Genomic DNA, 21,747 nt, shown 5'->3' on the forward strand with positions numbered 1-21,747 from the left:
TATCATCTCTGGGGTGAAATAATAGAAGCCGCTGAGCTCGGTCCCCTCCCTCCTCAGGACAACCTCCTCCGTTTCTCCCCCTGTTAAAGGAATCAACTCCATTCCTTGGGAACGGTCTGAATGACAAATTTGGATTCAACACTAGTGCTTAAAGTTTGATATTTGCATTTATAACATTTTAGTCTCTTGAACTCATGTGATAAGGTGCATAATTTTTAACAATAATGATATGTTTGATATCATATTAAATATTTTAGTGGTATACATTTAAACATAAAATTTTGAGTGGCATATATGTAAATTCATGATAAGGTGCATAATATTTAATAATAATGATATTTTTGATATCATATTAAATATTTTAGTGGTATACACTTAAACATAAAATTTTGAGTGGCATATATGTAAATTCAATCGACTATCAAAAGTTAAAGTTTCAGGGGTCGAGATCGAAGGGTTGAGTTTTAAAGACCGTTTGAAATGATGCGCTTCAAGGGTGGGGATGAGTTCCAAGAGAACTTCCTACTCTTAAGCACCCATTCGATATAAAGCTATTTGACATGGATAGATCATAGATTTCCCCTCAGAAGTGCCGTACAACGCTTGGCACTGGAGCTGCCCATCCTTTAATGCCTCTCATCTTTATGCACTTTTTACCTAATTATTGTCAAATCTTATATAAAAAAGGGAAACCCCAAAGTGGAAATATAAATCTAAGTTACAAATATTATTTTTTTTTTTCATTAAAATGGGTTCACATCTAATTGACAACATGCACATTTATTTCCATGAATTCTATTAAAATATAAGTCTTAATATAGTTTCCTATTCAAGTCTAAACATATATCAAATGATTATGAAATTATTATAAAATAAATTTTATTTACTTTTAATAAAATTTTCATCATATTTTAATTTATGCTCATCAGCCTTTAATCTTTTCGTTTAATTTTCTAAAACAATTGACAATATATTCTAACTAATATATATATATATATATATAAGCATTGGCTTGAAATAAAATAAAAAAAAATGACAAGAAAGATTATTTTTAGTGAATCAATATGAATCATTTTTAGGAATTTAAGCATTTTGCTTGGAAAAAAATAATTAATCATTTTGTTTTTAGTGAAAAGATTTGCAGCTGGAATTATTATCATTTATTTTAGAGCATAAATTCGAGCTGTATGTTTTTTAATGTGAGTTTTTGTTTATTAATTCTTAAATTTTTGTATTTTAAACTTATAATAATTATTATGTAAAATTTATATTAGAATATGTTGATTCAATTTTGGTCAAAATTTAATTTTTTTTAATAATAAAATTTATTTTGTGATGAACGAAAAATATAATAAATTAATTTATTTTTATATTACATTTATTTTAAAATAGATTCAATCATAAAAAAAAATGTTTCTTCAGGGACTACGGGTGCGTTTAGGGCAGTTTGTGTTTATCTAGATAAACAATTTATCCTGAAACGTAGCTCGCAGGATTTTCCGTCCGCGGGGTTTTCCTCCCTTCGTCTGCATTTAGCATAAAAATCTAACCGCGTTTTCGGATAAGCTATCGAATGTTTAACTTCAGAGACTACGGGTGCGTTTAGGGTAGCTTGTGTTTATCCAGATAAACAATTTATCCTGAAACATAGCTCGCAGGATTTTTCGTCCGCGGGGTTTTCCTCCCTCGGTCTGCGTTTAGCATAAAAATCTAACCGCGTTTTCGGATAAGCTATCGAAACGTGGTTTTCAAATAGTGAGGCGGCCTCTGCCCACACTTATAAATTGCCCCAAGCGGGTCCTACATCGTAAAACTCGACCAAATTTTTTCTTTATGTTTTCCCAAATATTAGAAAAAATCATTTACATACATGTCTCACAATTCTTATCTATTGTGTGTTTCAAACAGTGAGGCGGCCTCTGCCCACACTTATAAATTTCCCCAAGCGGGCCCTCCATTGTAAAACTCTGACCAAATTTTTTCTTTATGTTTCTCCAAATATTAGAAAAAATCATTTACATACATGTCTCACAATTCTTATCTATTGTGTAACACTTAAACTTTGACATTTAGGGTAGAATCATTTTATATATGCATTATTAATTTAAAAAAAAATTAATATTAGTGATATTTACAAGTCATAACTGATAAGAAATGTAAAAACTAGAATTTGGGAGTTAGATTTGTATGTTCATAAGAATTGTGGCATATATGTAAATAACCCATATTAATAGTGAAATGAAAATGATAACGTTCGCCCCTAACTTTTTTCTCCCATCCGCTTGCGGTGTTCTCCTCAGGGCAGTGGCCGTCAACATTCGCCGCTCTCAGCCCACCGAGCTTCGGATCACTCGCCTCGTCTAGGTATTTCCCTTCTTCTCGCTCTCAGAGCATGCTTTTCTTCCTTCTTCCCCCATCCCTTCTACCTCCAGTCGCTTCTTTTTATCTAGGGTCTGTATGCCCTTGTTCCTCCCAGTGGATCTTGAGAGCTTTGAAAATTTCGAGCAGGAGCAGCCAGTTCCCCGATAAGAAGCAACGATTCATGGAGTCTGCTTCGAGATTCAGCAAAGGTTTAGATGATGATGATGACGATGATGAGGAGTTAGGAAGGAGAGAGAGCTCCTCTCATAAAGGTCCTTCTTTGTGTTCTGTACTTGAGCTTCTATGATGCGCCTATAAGGATTCGTTTCTCCATAATAGTCATGTTTTCTTCTGGGAAAATTGAAAATTTTGCCTTGTTTAATGAGTGCTTTTATTTTCGCAGAGCTCACAGGGAAGAGTGATGGGAAAACAGGCGAGCAGAAGGCTTGTACGCCGCGATCAAAGCATTCTGCCACGGAGCAGCGGCGGAGAAGTAAAATAAATGACAGGTAGGGCTGTTTCCACGTTTATTGTTTTTTGATTGAAGTGATTCACTAGGTGCTGATTGGTTTTACTGGACTGTTGCTTTGCTCGTAGTATTCTGTCATCATCCTTGGTTTAATCATTATTTAATCAGGATTTGCCTTTAATCGTACCGCAGTTATATTGTGTTCATTAATGGCTATTTGGTAGCTGAATCTGAACAGGATTTAACGTAAATCTTACCAAACAACATAAAGGACAAGATTAAATCCTACAGGATCTTTTTTGCCTTAAATCTAGGATTTAGTAAATCCATTGGAAGATGGATTTATGGGATTTAGGGGATCTGATGCAAGTGATAGGGTGAGGGACGAAGGGGGAGAAAGACAACTGTTATCTTTCTCTATGGTTTCTAGTAGGAGCTGGAAATTTTTGTACGCAGCAATCCCACCGTTGCCTTCCTAACTAACTCTAGTAGCTAATGTATCGCAAGGGTTTCGATCACGAGGAAGGTAGGCGATAGTTTCTAGTGAAACCTTGGGAAGGAAGTAGGCGTGGGTTTCGGGAAGGAGAGGGGGAAGGGAAGATGGGCTTAAGGATTTAATTTACTTTTATCTAAGTTAATTTTATTTAATTTAATTGCTTAATAATTAATAGTTGATGAATATATTATCAACTAATCAAAATTATGTAGACTTGATGAGTCCCTATTTCATAATTATTCAACAAAAACTAAATTACATATTCAAATTGAATTAATTTAATAAAGCTCTAATTAATTATTAATAAATGAATGCTCGACTATTGCATAATAAATAATGGGTTTAAAAAAATTTTTGTTAACGATTAGTTAGTTCAGTGAATAATTATTTTTATTTAATATAATAAAATATGAAAATTAAATTAAATTTTCATATCTAAGTTGATTTGTAACTGATAATGTGTGATATTGAGAGATTTAGGAGAGTTGGACATTGTTATTTCTTTTTATTTTGATTAATGTGATTATTTGTTATATCTAATTATCTCCATAGAGTACAATCAAATTGAGAATGTAGATATTTATCCTAATTTTGTACCATTTGAAACTGCATCATACAACTAAGTGGCAATCTAAAATGAAAAAGCACATGATTCTGGTAAATCTGATTTTTGAATCCAAATTATGTTTTAAAAGGTTACAAGCCAAGCTAATCTGCAAATTCTTTGAATTTTTATTTAATTTGATATTTTGCAGAACCATTGTATTATCCTTTTCATGGCTATGTTCCAGGGCCATTGAACTACTTTTACTTGGAAGCTTTATTTGTTATGCCCTCATGCTTAGCTACACTCTGTTGTTTTACCACATTTGTTGGGAATGATTGCTAGATGTTGACCTTTGAAGTCTTAAGCTGAGTGATGGGGATAATGTGTTATGTGGACCCATTCGTAGATATTTAAGCTTTTTATTTTCACGTCAACTTATATGTAAAATTTGGTCCATACAACTTATTCTTCACATTACAATCAATTACAAAAATTCAATTTAGTGTTTTTTTTTTTTTTTTTGAAATTTTAGGCATCACTAGCATCTTCTTCACACGAGAAGCTATCCCCGAAGAAAAATCATAACAGTTTGTTATTAGGGTTCTGTTCATGGCAAGTTCTCTTAACTACATAGGTAAATCATTTAAATGTAATATGTTAAAGTATTTTCTATAGATGGTTATCTCACTAAGTCACAAGAAGCTATCCCAGAAGAAAAATCATTACAGTTTGTTATTAGGGTCCTGTTCATAGCAAGATCTCTTAACTGCATGGGTAAATTATTTAAAATATAATCTGTTAAGTATTTTCTATAAATACTTTTTTTTTGTAGGTGGGCAATGATTTTTTAAGTTTGCACTATTTCCTTGCTTACCCGTATAATATAAAATTTATGATGTAATTGAAGTTGTTAATATCAACATAATTATTATTTAAAATCTAAAAAAGTATCTTTTTTGATTAAATAAGAGAAAGATAATTGTTATTTAAGACAAGGAGGAATGCGAATATGTATAATTGAGAATAAAATGAGAGAAATCAAATTGTCATGCAGATGATTCCAATGAAGGCTCATTGTTTGATAAGAATTATGCGGACATTTAAATTTTAAAAATCTAATCTTGGTGACTTGCTAAAATTATTTTCATGAAGAACAATACAAGTGGGAGAGAGATTATTTGCACCATACTTATTTTAAAATTCTATGTAATTATATCTTGTTTTGATACTTGTATATCAATTCTTATGTTATTATTTAATATTTTGATATTAACATGTTACTTCTTACTTTAAAGAATTTATTAATTTTACTATATTATGTCACCACCTGATTATGGGTCTTAAAATTTTCAAGATGAGAACAAACAGTCTGATGGTGAAATCTAATTTATATCATTAATTAATATTCATTTATATAAAATGATAAATGAACTAACGAAAGCAATTAAACTTAGCTTAATAAATAATTATATGCTGGCCATGTCTTTTGTATTCATTTTTTGTTCTATTAATCATTTACTAAACAGAAGTTCAAACCTGAAAAATGTTTGTTTACCACAGTGAGATCAAAGACTAAATGAATGCTCATAATATATACATAGCACCTGAAACATTGTTATTTACAAATCTAGAACCCTCTTTCACCCATTGTTCAAGTTCTCACTCAAATATCAAAATTCATGAGAAAACCTTAGCCCGTACTTTTCATTTTTATCAAATTCTCAATGATTTGATTGTGGCGTTCATAAATACATCGATTCAGCAGTTCAAAAATATAACCTGAGTGCTAGATTTTGTAAATAGCAATATTTCGGGTGCATGTATGTAATTATCCCATTCTAAAATTATAACATTATAACAAAATAGAGAAACAATATGCATGCTGATCAAAATTCAATAAGTTGGTGTAAGATCATTTAACTATTTTTTTCATTTAATATGTCATTGTAAAAAGATTTAATATATTATTTTGTATAACAATGAAAATATAATAGTATAATTTTAATATCATCTAGGAGCACCATTCAATTTGTATCAATTAAAATAAATTAATATCACTATTTATTTGTAGTTTATATGCACTCGTACTTTAGTGTCCCCAAATAATGTCATAAGGATAAATTTTATCATTCAATTAAACACATGTAAGCAAACTATATAAATAATTTTATTTGCAATCTACATATTATTCTACATATTTTTATAATTAATTTTATATAATATATATGAAAGGCAAGTAAATCAAATGAGAGAATTCATGACATTTATGTCAGCTTGATCAACCTATTTTATAATAGAGTTAAATCATATAAAAATTTGTAATAATAATTAATTAGACAACAAATATTAGTGCATTAGATTTAAAAGAAGCAACAATACAACAAAAACAAAGCCTTAATCCCCTACCTGGGGTCGGCTACATGAATTCTTTTTCTCCATTGCGTCCTATTTAGTGTCATATTTTCATTTAGTTCTAATAAATTAAGATCATTTTTTATACAATAAGTCCAAGTCTTCCTAGATCTACCTCTACCTTTCTTAATATAAGTCGATGTAGAACATCTACTCTTCTAGTCGGATCATTAGATGGTCGGCGCTTAATGTGACCAAACCATCTAAAGGATGCAACAATATTACGATAATTTATAGCATGAGTAATTATCTTGATTATAGGAGATTTAAATCCTAATCTTTCTCCTAAAACTTTCTCCTTTTGAGTTGATATCTATATAAAATATTTATATTAAGTATTTATCATATTCATATACTATCATTAATCATTAAATCTCTCAATTAATACTTTCTGTATAACTATAATACAGAACTTCCAACGTTAACAATTCTCTAAGTTGCTATTATACATTTCAATTTGTACTAAAAAATTAATATTTTTAAAATTGCTAATAATAATCCCGAGACATATTAGTATTATTAGTATTATTTTTCATATGATATTTCAAAATTATTCTAACTCATTTAAATTTTAAATTTATTTTTAAAATATCAGTTATTCTTAGTTAAATCAATAGATGCTATCAGATTTTTCCAATTACTTCTACTTTTTATTTCTATCTCTTCCCTCCCAAATTACTCAACCATTTTTACTGATTAAGCAAAAATTTAGAATTTATAAATTCAAATAGAAATAATAATACTTTAAAATTACCTTGACTTGATTGGGAATGGTTCAGCATCGGAAGCCCAAACAAGTATCGTCTGCTTGCCTTAACTCACTCCCTAGTTTGCTCGAGCTTATTGTTGCTTTCTTGCGCACTAATGAAAGCAAACACATGAAGATACCTTGGCTGTCCTAATTTGTGCGCCTGTACACAATCTTGATCGCATGAGTAACCTTCTATCTTCTTCTTACTTGTCTCTCTTCGCTCGAATTTTCTCAAGCATGCATCAACTCCCTCGTTATTTATAATTCGCATGGAAGTATCGTCAGCTTACTTGTCTCTCTTCCGAAAGTTGATACCTATATAAAATATTTATATGAAGTATTTATCATATTTATATACTATCATTAATCATTAAATCTCTAAATTAATACTTTCTATATCAATATAATACAGAACTTCCAACGTTAACAATTCTTTAAGTTGTTATTATAGATTTCTATCTGTACTAAAAAATTAATATTTTTAAAATTACTAATAAGAATCTCGAGACATATTAGTATTATTAGTATTATTTTGCATATGATATTTCAAAATTATTCTAACTCATTTAAATTTTACTTATTTATTTTGTGCAATTTGTTGATTTTTGAGGCATTACAACATGCAACATCAAAGTCCACATGGAAAGAGATATGAGGAATGTATGCATATTTTAAAGAGCATTTAGAGTGGGGTCGGCTACATGAATCCTTTTTCTCCATTGTGTTTTATTTAGTGTCATATTTTCATTTAGTTCTACTAAATTAAGATCATTTTTTATACAATAAGTCCAAGTCTTCCTAGATCCATCTCTGCCTTTCTTAATATAAGTCGAATCTAGAACATCTATTCTCCTAATCAGATCATTGGATGGTCGACGCTTAATGTGACCAAACCATCTAAAGGCAACAATATTACGATAATTTATAGCATGAGTAATTATCTTGATTATAGGAGATTTAAATCCTAATCTTTCTCCTAAAACTTTCTCCTTTTGAGTTGATATCTATAAGTTGATACCTATATAAAATATTTATATGAAGTATTTATCATATTTATATACTATCATTAATTATTAAATCTCTAAATTAATACTTTCTATATCATTATAATACAGAACTTCCAACGTTAACAATTCTTTAAGTTGTTATTATAGATTTCAATCTGTACTAAAAAATTAATATATTTAAAATTGCTAATAAGAATCCCGAGACATATTAGTATTATTAGTATTATTTTGCATATGATATTTCAAAATTATTCTAACACATTTAAATTTTAAATTTATTTTTAAAATAGCAATTATTCTTGGTTAAATCAATAGATGCTATCAGATTTTTCCAATTACTTCTACTTTTTATTTCTATCTCTTCCCTCCCAAATTACTCAACTATTTTTATTGATTAAGAAAAAATTTAGAATTTATAAATTCAAATAGAAATAATAATACTTTAAAATTACCTTGACTTGATTGGGAATGGTTCAGCATCGGAAGCCCAAACAAGTATCGTCTGCTTGCCTTAACTCACTCCCTAGTTTGCTCGAGCTTATTGTTGCTTTCTTGCCACTAATGAAAGCAAACACATGAAGATACCTTGGCTGTCCTAATTACTCCGCCTGTACGCAATCTTCATCGCATGAGTAACCATCCGTCTTCGTCTTGCTTGTCTCCCTTCGCTCGCATTTTCCCAAGCAGCAACAATTCCCTCTAACTCGCACATTGATTGCTTTAGTTTTCTCTTCGATTTGTTTGTGGGGTCAATGTCGAGCCTTTTGCTTGATGGTCGCTTGCTCAATTTATTTCTCGCATCTTCCTCTTCGTGGTTTGTCTTCTCTCCCTCATCCTCTGTTTCACAATGGATTTTTCTCGTGGTTCTCCTTTGCTCCCATTTTATTTCCTCTTATAAGCAACAAAACTGACCCTTGGCCTTTGCATCCCCTACGTTTCACACGAACTGGCTCGCATTAGTCCATGCTGGCCAGTTTCCTCCTTTTTTTATTTTAACATTTTAAGAAGTTAATATGTTACCTTTTAATGTTTTAATATGTTTGAATATTAATATGTTAGTTCTTATTACATGTTTTGAACTTATTATATACTTATTTTTTTCGCCCAATTTGTTGATTTTTGAGGCATTACAACATGCAACATCAAAGTCCACATGGAAAGAGATATGAGGAATGTATGCCTATTTTTAAGAGCATTTAGAGTGCTTGTAGCTCCCGCTGGAGCTGGATCTTGGAAGGCGTTGATGTTCCCAGTTTCACCTTCTCCTTGTTGAGATTTATGTTTTCATGCTTGTTAGAATGATGTTAATTTAAAAAAAAAAAACCGATGTTCTCCAAGAAGAAAATAATATCTATTCAAGTTGCATTTCATTTTTCATGTGAGTAACTAGAAGTTTAATGAAAAAAATTGAAGTGCTGAATAATCAAACAATACTATGATTAAATAATAATAAGAAAAAATACAATAGTAAAATAATTTAATGCAACATGTAAAGTTGAGATAAAATAAATTGTCAAATAGCGTAAATAAATAGCAACTTGATTAAAACTCGTTTGATGCATTGCTATTGCATGCTCTATCAAATGCTCTTGGACTATTTTATTCTTCAGAAAAACATTTTTATTCTCGGCCTACAAGTGTTTTGCCAATGGTTGTGGTTAAAATGAAGTACTTAACTGGTGAAGCATGTATTTAACATGCCTACAACAACACAGGAGACCATAATGTGTGGCTTTTTGCTGCTAATTCCTTGGCAAGTCTGTAGAACTGCCATATATTTATGAAAGAATTAATTATTTACAATCTTTCTGCATAAACCGATCTTTAATCATAAGCTGTTATATGATTAGATTGCAATAGTAATTGTAGTTAAATGGATGTTAAACAATTGTGGCAGGTTTCAAATACTCAGAGGGCTTTTGCCAAACAGCGATCAGAAAAGGGATAAAGCATCGTTTCTCCTGGAGGTATATATCTTCTTGCTAATTGGCATTTTTTCTTTTTAAATTGCATAGTTTTTGTAATTTGTTATTGCAGTCGATATAATAAACATCCATTTGCAGGTCATCGAATACATCCAGTTCTTGCAAGAGAAGTTACAGAAATATGAGTCGAGTTACCCAGGATGGAGTGATGAAACTGTCAAATTAATGCCATGGGTAATTGTTTATTCCCTTTTACGACAAACTATGCTTTGATGTTAAAACAGCTTTTTGTTCTTGATTTCTGAAATGATGCAAATGATAGTGAATCCAACTTTTTTGTGTCTGCATGAATTCAATGTCACCTTTTAGTTGAATTCTGTTTATAATGCATGAATGACCTAAATCATCTTTGGGCTCGCATGCATGCATATTTCTATTTTGAGTTTGGCATCACTAGAACCTAATGTTATGTGACTCAAAGTCTATTACTTTATACAATAACAACAACAATAACAACAAGCCCTTATCCCACTAAGTGGGGTCGGCTACATGAATCATTTTTCTCCATTGCGTCCTATCGAGGGTCATATTTTCATTTAATTCTAATAGATTAACATATCATTTTTTATACAATATGCTCAAGTGTTTTTAGGTCTACCTATGCCTTCCTTAATATCAGTCGAAGATAAAACATCTACTCTCTTAACCTAATCATTAGATGGTCTACGTTTAATGTGACCAAACCATCTGAGGCGATTCTCTCTAATCTTCCCCTTCCACTGGAGCTACACGACTATTATTGATATATTCATTTTGCATGTTGTCTCTAAGTGTCAAGCCACTCATCTGTTTAAGCATTCTCACCTCAGCAACACTTAACTTTGTTTTATGCTTCTCTTTTAAAGGCAAACATTCTGCGTCATAGAGCATTGTAGGTTTCACCACCATCTTATAAAATTTTCCTTTCAGTTTAAGTGGTACTTTTCTATGACACAATAGGCCCGAAGCATTCCTCCACTTCAACCAACCAACTTGATTTCTACTAATATCCACTTCAACCATCTAACTTGAATTCTACTATTAACATTCCCATCTATATCACCATCACTCTGCACAATAGACCCGAAATTTCTAAAATATTCATACCTTTTAATGATTTGATCACCCATAGTTACAATTCTGCCACTAAAGCTACTATTACTAAAATTACATTCCATGCATTCAATTTTAGTTCTGCTAAAACGAAGGCCTTTAGACTCCAATGTAAACCTCTATAATTCAAGTTTTTCCTGAACTCATTCTCTAGTCTTATCCACAAGAAGGATATCATTAGCGAAAAACATACTCCAAGTTACATCTTTCTGTAAATGTCCAGTATGAGCATCCATAACTAAAGCCAAAAAGGTATGGGCTTTATGTACCGTTAAATTGGGCCTACACCAAGGATATCATCTTTTTTTACTTTATGGACCTTTAAAATTGAGGATTTGTTTAGGAAAAATGACAAAAACGCGGAATGAAATTCGGATCTATCTTTCATTAAGCATACTAACCTAATATATATACATTTATAATAAATATATACATAGAAACAAAGAAAGAGAAAGAGTAAAACTAAAATATTATCTCCTAAATTAGATCCCTTATTATATTCCTAAATTGAATCCCTATATTAAGGAATTACTCTATTCCTAAATTGGATCTTCATATCAAGAGATTTATTATATTCCTAAATTAAAATTTTTCTAAAATAAGTCCGCTTTGCAACACTTCCCCTTAAGTTGGTGAATAGATATCAAAAGTCATTAACATGAAGTCCCTTTGTAAACACATCCGCAAGTTGTTCTTTTGGAGGCATGTAAGGAGCACAAATCAATTTATTGTCTAAATTCTTCTTTATAAAGTGCCTATCAATCTAGATAAGTTTTGTTTTATCACGTTGTACCGGATTATGTATACTATTGATGGAGAACTTGTCACATGATTGTCTCATTGGTTTTTCACATTCTATCTTGAGATTTTTATGGATGATCTTCAACCACAGTGGCTCACACACACCTTGAGCTGCAGCTCTGAACTTCACTTCTGCACTTGATCGAGATACTACATTTTTGTTTTCTTTTTCTTCATGGCCAGATTAACACTAGAGAACATGCAATAACTTGTGGAATATCTATCAACTAAAGATTTTGCATAATCTGCATTTGTGTAAGCTTTAAGAATTAGCCTCTCATCTTTCTTGATTAAAATTCTTTTTTCCTAGATTAGCTTTCAAGTAACGAAGTATCCGGTCTACAACTTGTAGGTGACTTTCTTTAGGGTTGTGCATGAACTAACTTACTACCCTTACAGCATAGGCAATATTAGGTAGAGTGTGCGCCAAAATATATTAAATTTCCAACGAATTTCTGACACCCTTCTTTATCAATAATTTTGTTATTATTTGCTTCTCCAAGTTTGTGATTGGGATTAGTCGGAGTTGGAAGCAGGTTTACACGCTAATTTATCCATTTCTTTCAAGAGGCCTACCATATACTTCTTTTGGGAAATGAAGATACCTTACTGAGATTGAGCTACTTCTATCGCAAGAAACTAATTCAAGCTTCCAACTCTCTGATTTCAAATTTATTTGCCAAGAAAATTTTAAAGGCTTCCTTTTCTTTCTTATTGTTCCTAGTAACAATTATGTCATCAGCATGCACTAGAAGATCAGTAACTCTCCCTAAATCTCTGTGTTCTGATAAATAATCTATGATCAGCTTGACTTGGCTTATACCAGTATTAAGCATCACTTTGGTAAACTTGCTGAATCAAACTCTTGGAGATTGCTTGAGTCCATATAATATTTTTTTAAGTTTGCAACCCTTCTTCCTTTTCTCTTTTCTAAAGTCCGGTGGAATCTTCATTTTCCATGAAGTCATTCTTCACATCAAATTGTTATAAATACCATTTGAAGTTAGGCCAATGAGAAGAGAACCCATACTGTTATCATCTTAGCCACTGGTGCAGATGTTTATTGATAGTCAACTCCATATGCTGGTATATAGCTTTTAGCAACCAACTTTACTCTGTATCCCTCTAGGACTCATTTGATTTGAAGTTCACAACAAAGTTCCATTTAGAGAGAATCTATGAAACATTACTGATTTGGCTAATGGATATCTTGGATGTTGAGTGTGTTTTCTTGTCCCTTCTCTTACGACAACAAGTCATAATCAATTGGAATGGGAGAGGAAATTTGATTTATGCATACCTCATTTTCAGGACTTGAATTTTTGACTTGCACAAGATCAGGTTTGAATTTTTGACTTGCACGAGATCATGTTCCAGTTTTATCTTTCTCGAATGCATCAGTGCATTCCTCCTAGTGTCAAGCTTGTCACCGGTAGGGACTATTTCAACTATTTCAGGATTTGATTTTTGTGAGGATAAATCTGGCTATTGGGATGACTCTTGTGAAAGTGATTTGGATTCATATGAAGAGTAAGGTTGTACTGTTAGTAGGTTAAGAAAGAGCATGTCTTCTGTATTATCTTTTCCAATTAGACTAGAATAGAAAAGAAGGTTGTCCTTCCTCAAAGGTGACATAATAGAGATATAAAATTTTTGTATTGGTGGATTATACCTCTTATGGCCTTCTTGTGTTGGAAATACCAGACAACACACACTTGATTACTCGAGAATCTATTTTACCTATTTTATGGTTAGAAACATTAACAAAAGCAGACCAAAGACTCAGGGAGTTAGATTATTTGTGGTTTGAATATTAGGATAAAATTGAGAAAGGAGTTACATAGGAGTTTGATTGTCTGATACTTTGGAGGGCAAACATTTTATAATGTAGGATGCAGTAAGGACAACTTTCCCCTAGTATGATTTTGGAACATGCTTTTGGAAATGTAAAGCACGGTTGTGGCAATTATGTAACCATTTTCTTCTCGGCAATCCTATTTTGTTGAGGATTATCTATCCAGGATGACCTATGAACTATCCCTTGTAAAAATTCTGGCAAATGAAATTTGATTAAAATAATCCCTAACATTGTCAGATCAGATTCTTTTTACTTGAACACTAAATTTATGCATCATGACAATGAAGTTTAGGATGATAGAAGTCACATAAGATTTATCTTTAAGAATGAAAATCCACAAGACTCGAGTGCAATCATCGATGAATGAAACAAACCACCGAGCTACTATAACATTGGGATTTCTATAGGGATCCCATATATCAATGTGAATCAAATAAAAAGGGATTTTTTTTTTATTGCTAATTGAAAAGGAAAGACAAATCTACATACATCACAATAAAAATCATGAACATTAACATCTTTAAATAAAGAAGGGAACATTTTAGTTAAAACAATAATTGAAGGATGATGAAAATGAAAGTGCCGACGCAAAATGACTTTTTTTTTTTTAAACGAAACAAGAAGACGTTGAAAAAATGCTTGATAGTAGGTGAGTATGTGGCTAAGGTATCGAGATAGTAGAGGCATCCCTTTTACTTAGCAAGTTCAATTCTCTTCCCTAAATCCTAATCCTGAAATACACAATAAAATGGATAAAACAAGGCATCACGGTTCATATCACGGGTTGGTTTGTGAATAGACAAAAGATTAGTGAACAATTTAAAAACATGGAGCACATTTTTTAAGAACAAAGACAAATTCAATTAAATATGATCAACAATAGCCAATGCGGTAATATAATAAGTATCAACAATTTTCTTATTGCTTGAACAAGATGATTTTATTGTAACATGAACTGAGGAAGGTCCTGTAATCCATGTCTCCAGAGTCAATGACCCAAGAGTTTTGTATAAGTAGGTTCAAGACATGTAATCCATATAAGAAGAACTTATTAGAGAATGCTAGTGAACAAGAGCCAAATTGCTACTCCAATGATTCCAATAAACTTCGAAGCTTCTCAATCTCGGCTTGATTAAGGTGGCTAGATGTAGTGTATGTAGGAGTTTTTTGGATGGAATTTTGTAAAGTAGATTTGTGGTGGAGAATTAACAAGCTTACTGCTTTTTTTTTTTATCATCTCTCTAGCTCCAGCTTGAAGTAGTAGGTTTCCCATGCAACTTTCAGTAGTATCCTTGGTATGTCTCCACTTCTTGCAGTTGGTGCACCAAAGATTATCTCGAAGTTCATTTCGGGATGTCCCCTTGGTTTTATTTTGCTTGGTGCTTTGTTGTGCAACAATGATAGATCCTTTATTTTTCACATAATGCTTCTTCGACTCTACTCAATATGATTCAAAGCAATAAACTTGCTAAGTAAAATGACATTTTCCTTGCTAACAATTTAAATCCGAATTTGATCAAATTCTACTATTAGATCAACCAAAAAAATCATAAACTTGATTTTTCTAAATAAGATTCTTCAAGTTCATGACATCCTTAGGGCACTTCGTCTCAAGAACCCTATAATGATCAAGAGTTCTTGGCACACATTTTGCAACATATTTGCATATTCTGTTACCATTTTTTGCTTGTTTTGCAACAACTATTTACTTTGATTGCATACACACATGTGACATCTTTAGCCTTCGAGTACCTTTGCAGAGGTGAGAACCATACAAGTATAACTAATTTTTGGCAAATTTGAACTCCAACACCAAGACATAATCATGGAGTTATCTTCTTCCTATGTATCAAAAGTCTGATAGTTTTATTTCGGTATTGTGCCTAGAAGATGTCGAATTTTTCTTTTGCCTTTAGATAAGTACGGACTAGCTGAGATCATTTTAAGTATGGTTGAGCCTATAAGAGTTGTGTTTGTTTCACAGTTCACCAGGAAGAAGATGAGTTTTTGGTTTCTCCTTCATCAGATTGATTAGTGCTGTTTGTTTCAACAATCTTAGAATTGCATATTAATAAAAAAGTGACTGCTGCATCGGCTGTCACAATACGAAGAAAAACGAAAAATAATGCGGACAACTAAGACAAAAAATAAGTTGGTCGTGAAGGTTTGGAAAGATCTCAGAGGCGTGAAAACCTATGTCTATGATACAATGACAATAACGTGCAATGAAATTCGGATCCATCTTTCATTAAGTACAATGAATATATATAGAAACTAGGAGAAAATGATGTAATAAAATTAAAATATTCTCCTCCTAAATTAGAACCCCATATCAAGGGATTTATTCTATTCCTAAATTGGATCACCATATCAAAGGACTTATTCTATTCCTAAATTGGATCATCATATCAAGGGATTTTTTACATTCCTAAATTAAAGTTTCCCAAAGATAGTTGCCTACTTCACAAAAAAACTTAATCAAACAAATGGGCTTGTTAGTTTTCTTTTTTTTTAATTTTATTTTATTTTTTTATGCAAGGAACATACTTTGTCTGTTAATATTCAAATCTTGCCGTTGTTTTTGTTTTCCTGCGTGTTTTTCTACCATGGCTCTGTTTTCCTCTAGCCAAATAAACTGATTTACTAAAGGGAAAGCTATGAATGAGTTGAAATATTTTAGTCGTGATCTAAAAGTTTTTTGCTGTTTTTTCTAAAATCTTTCAGCACTTCTAGGTTTTACTTGATCTAGCTCATTTGAAATCAATTCTTTGTACTGTACTTTATGAGGTTGATGAATTTGACAAAAGGAAGGCATTCCTCGCACATGAGGCCCCAATTCCATGCTTCATGTGGGTTTACCTTAACCCTGAACTATCGAATGGTCATTTCTTCATTTCGAAGCCATGACCACCAACTAATAATTGAGGAAGCATAACCATGACTCTATGCATACCCTTTGTTCTGATTTTTTTTCTGTGTTTTGATTTAGTTTTTTCTTATCTCATTCACAATGAAACCTTTTTTGTTTAGAATTCAGTACTATTTTTCGTTAGCACATGCTATTCCTGCTACATTTGTTTTCATTGTTCTTTAAGAAAGATGTCATCTGTTTGTTGCATCGGATTTTTGCCAACTATGTGGTGTTGGGGTGGTCAATGCATTCTGGCAGAATTGGTCTTTGTGAATAAACCCCTTGACCTTCAGGTTATGGTGTATCACCTAAGCCCACACATGACATTTTTCATTAGCATGCAATTAGGCTTTTCCTGAGTCCATTTTCTTTCTGGAGAGTATGCATAAATTCCATGATTAGATTTCCCTATGTGATATGGAGTTAGTTTATGTGTTCAGATTATGGAATTAGCCTAACCTAAGATCTGGGGTAAAGTTGCATACATCTTCCTTACTCCACATGTGGACAGAGCTTCATGTACTAGGTACTCTCATTTGTCCCCATCTATTTTGATTGAACTTTCTCTCATTCATTTTTTCTGAATTATTAATAATTTTCCATTTGGACCTGGTGGTCGGTTTTATTATTGTTGCCATATTAAGGGATGAATCTTTGGAAAATTGGACCATGCTTTCTCTTTATCCTATTTTTATTGCTTTCTTTTCTGTTTTTTGCTTTTTTCTTTGAACCTCTTATTTTTTAAATCTACCTTATGATCTTTAATCTGTGTTCATGTTCTGTTTTCCCTATGGGTCTACACACATATGTTTATGGGTTATTTAAAATAGAATGGGAAACTGACCTTTTCTGCTAGTGCCAACCAGCACTAAATAGCTTGGGCATTTTTGTTTAAAAGGTTTTTATTGATTTTCCTTTTTATTTTTTTGGCAGGTAAAGGTCTATTTTAGGTCATTCTGGAAAAATGCACGGGTATATGTCATTAAAGTTTCTTAGTGGGAATTTAAACTAGTTAGGCATTTTAATGCATGTATGAGAAAGTTTCTCAGTTGTGATGAATGGCTTCTTTTTTTATTCAACCTAATTTAATACCAATATTTCTTTGTAACAGAACAATAACCATGGCTCTGGCGATGGCATGGTTGATCCTCAAGTATTGAAGAATGGTACTTCTTCTGGATTAATGGTGTCTGATAGTAGCATTCCAGTTGCCCCATCTATTCTTTCATCTGCTCAAAATCCAACAGAATCTGAATTGATTGCTGGTGTTTCTTACAAAGAATTGGAAAACCCTAATGGTTTTTCCAGTAAGGTTGCAACTTCCCCAGCTTCTTTGCATCCAAACTTGTACCCCTCTGTAGGAAGAGGGATGGGGGTTGTCGTCCAGCCACAGCAAAGGTTAATTCCTGAAACAGCTATCACAGGATCCCAGTCTGAGTGGTTGAGATCCTCATTCCATACTGGTTGTACTGCCAGCAACGATGAAATAAATGAACAGGAGTTGATAATCGATGAGGGCACAATTACTGTCTCTTCTGAATATTCTCAGGGGTATGTGCTGATAATTTGGTTTATTCTTATTGTTTCTTAGTGCCTTGGAAAAAAAAATGCACATGTTAATTGTTTGCTTCTCAAATCTCTCTTTAAAGCAGCTTTTTCTCTCATTAGTAACACCCACTTAGTTGTTTGTGGGTTCAATCTTTAATAGATTAATTAGATCTAATTTATTTCATTTTATTGTAAGTTTTTAAACATGATACTGTGTTCTATGAATTGCTTTTTTTATGATTACCGATCTATTTGGACATATCTTTGAATTTAGACCGTGGTTAATACTGCACAATGCTGTGCTATGCAACTTTTTTGCGATGCTTGTCGTTATATGTTAAATCTTAAAACATTATTGTACATTCTTATGGTTTGTTCAATGTGGTGCAGTCTATTGAATATTTTTTGCCAAGCATTATTGTCATTATATGTTAATCCTAAAACATTATTGTACATTCTTATGGTTTGTTCAATGTGGTGCAGCCTGTTGAATAGTCTTAGCCAAGCACTGCAGAATTCAGGCGTAGATCTTTCACAAGCTAGCATTTCTGTGCATATCAATTTGGGGAGGAGAGCAAGCGTTAGCAGACGTAATGCTTCCAGCATGGCTACTCCAAAGGTATATGCATATGCTCCTGTCATTTTTTTTAATATAGTTTATGATTAACTCCCTACAGTAAGGAGCATAAATTTTCTTTCCCCACCTTTTTTTTTCTTTTCGTTTCTTTTGGCTGATTTCCATGTTTCATCGGATTTTATAGTAAGTGATATTCTCACGAGAAAGTTACTTCGTGGTCTGTTCTTAGAATTTGAATGAGTTGCACGAGGCCTGTTCTTTCCTTCACCTTTTTTTTTGTGAATAGAAAATGATGGGTGAACACTGTCTGTTTTTTTATCTGTAATATGTTCTTCTTAGGCTCTCTTTTTTTTTATTTGTAATATCTTATTCTTTGGAGTCCTCACTTTTCAAGAAAACAGTTTCCGCTTGTCATTTCAACCAACGTGCCTTAATTTACTATCATACAACTGAGCTGTGGTATTATTCAGAGTTGTTCCATGGTCCTTCTTCATCTAGTTGAAGTAAATATGTTGGTGAATGTAGTGAAATACAAGAAAAGAGAGCAAAGGCCATTATAATGGCATGCCTTTTATAAAATACTAACATGTTTCCAAGAAGTGATGCGGGAGCTGGGGGCCTGAACTGGCCGAACCGGCCAAACTAGTTCTGCAGCGAGGCTGAACTGAACCGGACCCGACCCCGCTTAGGGTTGGGGCTACCGCCCAAGGCGACGGGTTCCCCCTCATAGTTATCCTTTATTATAAATATGTTGTTTTTAGTGTTAGGGTTTAGTTTTTTTGTTGAATTTTCTGTTCAAACAGCCTCCACTGTCCTCTTTTTGCCTTCTACGGCTGTATCCGAATGCGAGAAGGTGCTCCGGCTGTAACTCGTCCCTAGGTGATGTTGTATCCTTCCTTATTTCCATCATCTGTTAGCTTCCCATCAACTCGCGCACCGTCCCTCTTCCCTGATTCCCGGCCGCCAGTTAATGGAATCACCCTGCTGTAGCTGTAACTCCCTCAAACACCTACTGCTGCTGCCAATCCCAACCCACATTATTTGCAGATTGCCGTAATCCCTCTTTCCTTACTACATGTTGCCAGCAGCTCCAGCCAACCTTTGTAACCTTCCGTTAACCCCTCCCTCCTGCCTAACGTCTCCAATCCCAACTAGTAATCCTGTAAAAAATTGTAATTCCCTTCTTTCCCTACCGCTTCTAGCAGCCGACCCTCCCTCCATCTACCACTCAAGACCGCCAACTAGTCATCAGGTTGTTGCTCTCCCCTCACATAACCCTCTGTAACCTTTGCTTCCCCTCAACCCGCAACATCAACTCATCGACCCACGCCCTAGTTTTGTGTGTCGTTTTTCTATTTTCAAGTTTCTTCAGCAAACAAAGTACTATTATGTTGGAATTTTGGGTTAATTTCAGTATCAATTGGTATTAGTGCTAGCGTAACCTTAGTCTTATCCAAGGGTTTTTTTTAGCATTTGCCTCTACCTAGGTCACCTCCATAAAAAAAATTATTTCCTATTCCCTAACCATAGACAAATTTTGACCTAATGACCCTAATTTCTCTTTGCTGATTTTCAAAACTAGCAACCTTAAATTAATTCTTACACCCTCTTTCATCTCCCCCAACTTTAAACCATAACCATGCCATTAAAGTGACACATGCCTGAGGCCACTCGTGAAGAGATACAATGAGTGATCCGTCGACCTCAACGGAGGCTTACCGACTTGAGGTTGAAACACAGGTGGAAATCACCCTCGATCATGACGGAAAGTCGAAGGGGTGAAATAGCCCCTTCCATAAGGAGGATTTCAGTAATGAAGAAGACAGACCACGAAACTTTGGAATCTAGTATCAAAGAAGCTTGAGAGAGGAGGCCACACATGGAGTACCCAGGGGCTTTCGAATAAAGGTGGATCTACCGGAGTTTGGAGTTATTGATCCTGAAGACTTCATCGAATAACTGCAATCAGTTGAGATAATCTTCGAGTACAAAAATTTGTAAAAGATTAAAAGGTAAAACTAGCGACAATAAAATTTAGAAAGAGTGCCTCTTTATGATGGAAGACTTGCAGAGGTAAAGGGAGAAGATTGATAATATTACTAAGTGTGAGAAGATGAGGAAGACAACGCACAAAAATTATCTACCTTATTACCGATAGGATATGTTTCTGAAACTCCACCTACAAGAGAGCGATCAGTGGAATTCACAACACAATTTGATCAGTTGCAGATGTAGTGTGAGTTGGTCGAACCAGAGGAACATTTTATGGCCCGATATCTGGGTGGTTTGAAACCCGCTATCAGCAATGTCGTATAGTTGCAACTCTTTGGACACCGGTAGATGTCCAAAACTTAGTCTTGAAGGTGGAGAGACAGCAAAAACTGATCAAACAACCACCACCAATCAGGCAACCATCTGTAGTGAGAGACATTGGTAGGATCCCATTTGAGGGAGTTGAGAAAATTTGTTTGGATAAGGACCGAACCATCCCGATTGAGAAGAAGCTTGAGAAGAGTAGCATGCCTACCATAGTCCCCGCCAGAAAATGCTTCAACTGCCATTGATTTGGGCACATCGCCTCTAGTTGCCCAATGAACCGAGTTGTGTCTGCTACCCAGCAGGGCACCGTGAGGTTAGCAACGACGAGGCAGCGAAAGAATAGAGCGAGGTGTATCATTTTCCATCGGATGAGGGCAAGATACTCGTGGTTCAATGGGTCATTTTGATTGAGGATACAGGGTATTTACAATGGCTTTGTCATAGTATATTTTACACTCATTGCACTGTGAACAGGAAGATATGTAGTCTCATCATTGATAGAGGAGCAAGAACATGACGTCTACGTAGATAGTGAAGAAATTGGGATTCATGACTTAGAGAGGCAGTTCCAGCCGTATTCTCTGACATGGCTGAAAAAAGAAAACGGAGTTGG

At 33.5% G+C, this 21,747-nt stretch overlaps 1 protein-coding gene across 3 annotated transcripts in view; it reads left to right on the forward strand.

Annotated features, from left to right (window-relative positions):
- LOC110022303 (transcription factor BIM2-like) overlaps positions 1-21,747 on the forward strand; it is a 31,637-nt gene that overhangs the window by 6,924 nt on the left and 2,966 nt on the right. For 2 of the 3 annotated variants that reach the window (XM_020721209.1, XM_020721368.1), the window contains 8 exons: positions 2,301-2,364; positions 2,509-2,633; positions 2,765-2,870; positions 9,941-10,010; positions 10,107-10,202; positions 17,624-17,662; positions 17,802-18,241; positions 18,722-18,857. In XM_020721209.1, the coding sequence (XP_020576868.1) occupies positions 2,301-2,364; positions 2,509-2,633; positions 2,765-2,870; positions 9,941-10,010; positions 10,107-10,202; positions 17,624-17,662; positions 17,802-18,241; positions 18,722-18,857 (1,076 nt within the window). The remainder of the gene's footprint in view (positions 1-2,300; positions 2,365-2,508; positions 2,634-2,764; positions 2,871-9,940; positions 10,011-10,106; positions 10,203-17,623; positions 17,663-17,801; positions 18,242-18,721; positions 18,858-21,747) is intronic. The other variant, XM_020721287.1, reaches the window with a different exon arrangement.

The sequence above is a fragment of the Phalaenopsis equestris genome, unplaced genomic scaffold (genome assembly GCF_001263595.1).
Source record: "Phalaenopsis equestris unplaced genomic scaffold, ASM126359v1 Scaffold000002, whole genome shotgun sequence".
In the NCBI taxonomy this organism is placed as follows: domain Eukaryota; kingdom Viridiplantae; phylum Streptophyta; class Magnoliopsida; order Asparagales; family Orchidaceae; genus Phalaenopsis; species Phalaenopsis equestris.